Genomic DNA, 6,000 nt, shown 5'->3' with positions numbered 1-6,000 from the left:
GGTGGAGGTGGGCCAGCCGTCAGCCATCGCTTACATGTCAGCCGTCACAAGCGTTCTTGGGGCAGAGGCGATGTTGCGAAATCAACCCCCCGCCGCCACCCCACCCGTGCCTGTCGCTGGGGAAGCTGCCAGTGTCCCTGGGTGGTGGGTGGCCCGTCAGCAGAGTGAGAAGTTGGAAGGGTGCGGCTACTGGGTCGGTGGGAGCGTGGGGCAGTGGGAAACACGGGTGAGTGGGTGCGGGCCCAGCCTCGCGCGTTGGTGCCAGTGGATCGGAGGAGCTGCTGCCTTGCAGGGTGGTTGGAGGTGATCCGCATCGTGCCTCTTCGCTAATGTAAAAGTTGGTGATGATACATGTGCAGAAAAATCCCCACCCCTCCGAGCTTCTCGGTGCTGAAGTTTGGAAACAGCTGTTCTTTGGCTTGACGTGTTGGAAGAGATGCGAGGTGGCTGCCAGACCGCTTATCACCACATCGTCTGCTCCTTTCTTGCCTTCCGTCTCCCGTGCTGTCTTTCAGTCTTCTCCCTTGGACTCATGTCTGAACTTTTTGACTTTTCTGGCCTTTTTTTGGTCACCATGCTTTAATAATGGGTTATACTGTGCTCTTCCATATGGAAGGAGGGCTGGGGTAGTCCTATAATTTTTGACATTACTGTAGCAAATGGAAACTTGGAATACCAGTCATACAAGTATGAAATACCATTATGGTATGTAAGGGGTTGGAAATTTCTCTCATTCCACTTAAGGATCTGTAGATTCAAGGATTTTATCCCTTTTTCCTTGTTACTGGAAGTTACTTTGCACTTCGTTCATCGTAAGTAACGTTTGTACATAAGGAAGTCCAGAAACATTTCTTGTTGTTAACGGACTGGCTTTTTCAGATGTGTTTTCAGTATCTTTGTAAATGGAAAAAGCCCCACCAAAGGCTCAGTTCAGTTGCACTTCAGGCAACCTCTTAGTTAAGTTTATTATTGCGCAAATAGTATTTGCTTTTTACTGGAATTGTAATTGTTACATTCAGTTTCAGTTTAGAGAAGTGAAAGTGGAACTTAGAGGGCTAAAGTGACTAGGATTGACAAGCTCTTCCTTGGTGGAATATTGCCATCTTAAAAACCCCTGCTCTGCTTTTAGCCTCTTGATCCTCGTGTGCGAGTTGTACAAAGTCCTTTGCCTCTTTGATGCTCTGCACGTATGCTGTGTCTTGCAAAGATGGGATAGCTGCATTGGTTAAGTTCTGAAGTTTTTATGGATAAGGATTACATCTTGGCTGAGCAGATAGTTGGGCTTCCTTCCAAAGCTACCAGAGTGAACAGGTAAAATGATAAATGGCTAGTTTGGAGCTGTACTAATAATGAGACATATCACACTTATGTTTTAGGATTTTTTTTTTCACTGGTGAAAGCCAGATTGGAAGGGAAATGACGTTTTAAAATGTTCCAAAACATCTAAGATTTCTTCTCAGAGAATGCCTCTGCAGAAATCCCAGAAGGTTTCAGTTGTCATCTAAGTGTGACTGACAAGGTTAGCAGGTTCAGGGAAGCCCAAGAAACCTAATATTTTCCTGAAGCAAAGCAACTCCTTGTTTTTGTGTCAGCTAGTTTACTGCCTACTTTATGGCTTTTCTGTATTTACTTTGCTGTCAACACCTTCAAGGAACAGAAGTTCTCGTTTTCAAGATAATAAAAGTAAAAAATTTCCATCAAATTTGATATTGTGTGGATTACACATCTTGATTAAACTTCAAAAGGCATCTTATGTGCAAATAAAATCTAGAAGCACTTTTACACCTTTGAGTTTGTGTGTTGTAGCAGTCTTGCAGACAAATTCCCAGTGCCCTTTTGTAGTCTCTGAAGTGCTTCACACATGGAAAAAAGAACGTGTGACTATTGCCCAAAGAGATCGTACACCAGCAATTATTGTACGAGAACTGTATTAATTTATGTCTACAGTGGCATTTTTTTGAAACAACTTTTTAATGCAAGGCTTGTGTTACATAATAAACATTAATTCTTATGATTTTTCAAGGTTTTTTTGGTACCTCTCCAATACTCATGCTTATTTTCTGAGCAGAGTTGCTCTTAAGTGATGTGATTTAGAGTCATGGATCATTCCATCCCCATGAGTTAACATTCAGTGTGATGCAACAGCTCTGTAATACTCCTGTGTTTCTGTTGTCAAGAAGACACTTCCTAATGCAATTGTGTGGTAGGAACTGTAATTTTACTGTTTTGTGAGGGCAAAAAAATGCAGTCAGAGAGACTATTTCTTAGCCTGGTTTCCTCAAGCAACAGGGGTGAAACAGGTCAGACATATATGTCCCTTGGCCCTTTGCCCTCAATAGTTTTTGAATCGACAGTGGGCTGCCTCTTGCACGCAGTTGGCAGACTGAGCAGGGATGTGTTGGAGCTGTACAGGAGGATGGGGACATTGAAGTGTACAGGGAGAGGGGATGAAGCACTTAAGAGGTACCAGGAAGTACTTCCGCGGGAGTGTGTGATGAATTAGAGGCCTTGTGAGACACTGAGAGGGGGAACTGAGGGTGCAGAATATAAATCACAGAAAAAACGGGTTTGTAGGTTTACTACTCTTGTTTTTCTTAGTGATATTAGTGAAATTGGAACAGAGTTTTATAGAAAGGTAGTTTTGACTAATTTCTTTCACTTGAAAAGAAATGGTCCTCTGGTATACTGCCTTCCAAAAGGCAGCATTATCATATTTCTTCATTCTTCCCAGAAGAGCACCCTGTGCTCCAGGAGAACTTTTGTTTTCTTAGTTCAATCTGATTTGGAGCTGCTCACAAGAACGCCAGAAGTGAGAATGATTTTCTCCTGTGTGTATTGAAACAGGATGCTCAGAGGTGTTGCAGAATTGCACTGGTCACTCAGCGTTCTTTCAAACACAGCAAATTTGCTTGTATCTCTGCATCGGGCTGCAGCAAAGAGTAGAATGCATCTGTGCTACCTTGGAGCTAGCAGTCATGGTCTGAGAAGTAGCCATCAGTCTAGAAAGACTGGAGATCAGCACAGCCTGTGAAACCAATGCAGGGAACTCGTATCGACACAGCAAGCCTGCCGGGAGCTTGAGAGCATGGTGGCTCAGCTGCTGCTGCTGCGCCCTCCGAAATGCTGTTTGTCAACAGCGACTCAGTGTGTGCACGCTGCCTGGCCCTGCCTGTGTGTGCAGTCATGGACCTGAGTTTGGGCTGGATTTGAGTCAGTGATCAGTCTCAACTGAAAGACGTGCTCCGCTTAGGTCCTCTGGGCTAACTGGTTTCTTTGATGTATTACACTTTCAAGTCTGCTACTGCTCTTGCAACTAGACATAACGTCAAACTTCATAATTTCAGGTATTAATGTGTGTGCCAAGACTGTTCCAAGTGGTTTTGGCTGCTCTGCTTATCAGGGCTGAGCTGGCACCGACATTCACAGGCAGTATTTGCCATCTCTCCTTACAAACGTTAGCTTGTATGAGTTCTGTCATCTTTGTTGTATTTGTGTGTAAGTTTGTGCAACTTCCCTTAGAGATTGGTTTACAGATGTGGTTGGAAAGCACTTACATTGTTTCAGATACACTGACTTACATTAGCAGCCTGGTGTGTGAATAATGGTCATAATAACCCTACTAATACTTTGCAAATTGAGTGTTACTTTCCTTGCAGTAGATCTTTAAAGATCTTTTCTTTGAGATATAGTTTCATTTCTACGCAGATCATTCTGGTAATACTTTTTTTTTTGTTGGCCTTCTCCCTCATATGATTCATGGATACGAAATCCATGTTCAAGGAAGACTCATGTATTAGATTTCTATAGCTAATAAATATGACTGTTTCAAACTATTTCATGTGTATAAATGTGTGAAGTTCAATGGTGATAAACATCAGTAAATATTTACGAGCCTGAGAAGTTTATAGTAAAATTAACTATGTGAGCCAAAGCTGAATCCCATTCAGCCGTGTAAAGGCAAACCTGTAAAGTCTAGTTATGAACTGCTATTAGTTGCTATTCCTTGTTTATACTGAACAATTACATAGATAACCCTTGAGAAGGATTGAGACATGAATCTGACTTTGATTTTGAGTATTGATTTTAAGCATGTCTTGTGACCTTTGAGTATTTTTTGTATTACTATTTTTTTGATCACTTATTTTTTGTATTAGTTCTGCTGGTGTGCTGCTACACCTCATTTACATTCAGAAGAGTCAAAGACAAACATACTTGGTATCTAACTGCTGTTTCACTGTCATCCTGCATTCCTGTAGAATATTTTAATAATCGATTTCCATATAGGAAATGAGCTGCTCATGAAGTCGTAAGTGCTGATACTCAGAAAAACTTTCCAATTCTGCAGTTCCTCACATCGTCTCCTAGCCGTCGCTTTGACGTCTCCTTTCATTCTTCCCTTTCTGAGAGCGTTGACCGGCGAGCCCTCCGATGCTTTGGGAACTACTTGTGCAGAAGATGTTGGTCCTAGTGTAAGAACCACTCTTGGCAGTGGTCTCTGTCAGGGTTTGGGAGCAGGGACAGGTGTTCTCGCATTGCCTCTCACACTTTAGTGCACTATGACCTTGACAACATGTTAAGTTACCATCTTGGCTGACTACCTAAGCAGGGTATCAGCTCAGTGTTTACACAGTACTTTGAATATGAGCGGAGTTACAAACGCTGAATCTTTGTACCTAATGTCAGTGCTAGCCCGGATGCCATAGCCTCCGCAGTGCTTCGTACCCACTGTATTAAACATCTTTTTCTCAAATTTCTTGTCAGTTGTCAGGGCTAATTTAAAGGGGAGATGTATAATGTAAGGATAAATTTTGGTCATGGGATCTCCTTCTTTTAATGCTGACCAAATGTCCTGTGCCTCTCTTTACAGCTTCCAGCTACAGTTTTATTCTGAGCATTAGTGAAGAGGAAGCCAGGGTGAAGGCTTTGAACGAGTACCTGAGCACTCGTAGTTATATCCAGGGGTTCACATTTTCACATGCAGATGTGGAGGTATTCAGAAAGTTTTCGGGGCCACCTGTGGACCAGTATATCCATGTTGTCCGGTGGTACAGACACATAGAAGCAATCTATGATGGCAGCAGTGAAAAAAATGAGCCTTGTAAACTTCAAACAAGTGAGTAATGCGACACTGGTGGGCAGGTTATAGACTAGCTGACATTGTATTGGTTTTTATTGCTGAGAATTCCTTGAAGTTCTCTTTCATACTCTTGCACACTTGAAAATTTACCATATCAACTTGTATTCAAGATCATGATATTCTTCTTGCATACAGTTACTGTGTAATTGATAGATCCTGACCTATGTGAATGTTAAAGCTCTGTTTCCACATTTCTTTGATTTTAAAATGTCTCAGTGTACAGTGTTTGATTATGTGTAGTTTCTTGAAAAAGCTAGCCACTGGATTGTAAAAGAATACTTGGGTTTTGGCTTGTTTCATAAAATATCAGGACTTGCTCAGTCCACTTTTTTTCTTCTTTAAGGCTAACTTAATATATGTGTATTGATAATAAACTGAATACTGCCTCTTACAATTGTTATTAACAGTGAATTTGAGGAAGAGTTTTTGGGGTTCCTTTTTAATCCTGGTAATTTAGGCATTGCTGATGATTTGAGGAAATACTAACTGGTTCATCTAGGTTGTTGTGTAAGTACGGGTGCTGGCATTTTTGAGAGCTGCATCACTCTCCTAAGTTGTTTTCCAATGAGCTAGTCCAAGTTAATTGCTTTATAGTGAGATCCTTGCTCAGGGAGTCATGAAATAATTAATAAAAACAACACAAAGGTGTTGTATAGTGCTTGCAATACCTGCAAGTGAATGCATAATGTCTGTCATTTTTGCTGATGCTTGTTGACTAATATTACTTCAATGCCGTCTCCTCACAGCCTCTCATCATGTGTGCTCTCAATTCCTGGCAGACCAGCAGTTAAAATCAGACTGCTGCAAGTAGATGCTGTACGGGTGTGTGTGCCTGCATTTGTGCTGGTTATTGATTTCCTTTT

General features: G+C 41.8%; 1 protein-coding gene across 1 annotated transcript in view; it reads left to right on the top strand.

The window, feature by feature from the left end:
• Window positions 1-34: 34 nt before the first annotated feature.
• Window positions 35-6,000, top strand: part of CARS (cysteinyl-tRNA synthetase) — a 29,192-nt gene continuing 23,226 nt past the window's right edge. Inside the window, exons 1-4 of the mRNA XM_009866236.1 lie at window positions 35-226; window positions 617-705; window positions 4,346-4,503; window positions 4,868-5,113. Of these exons, the coding sequence (XP_009864538.1) occupies window positions 35-226; window positions 617-705; window positions 4,346-4,503; window positions 4,868-5,113 (685 nt within the window). The remainder of the gene's footprint in view (window positions 227-616; window positions 706-4,345; window positions 4,504-4,867; window positions 5,114-6,000) is intronic.

The sequence above is a fragment of the Apaloderma vittatum genome, unplaced genomic scaffold (genome assembly GCF_000703405.1).
Source record: "Apaloderma vittatum isolate BGI_N311 unplaced genomic scaffold, ASM70340v1 scaffold10433, whole genome shotgun sequence".
NCBI lineage: Eukaryota > Metazoa > Chordata > Aves > Trogoniformes > Trogonidae > Apaloderma > Apaloderma vittatum.
This window is presented reverse-complemented; position numbering and strand designations above follow the sequence as displayed.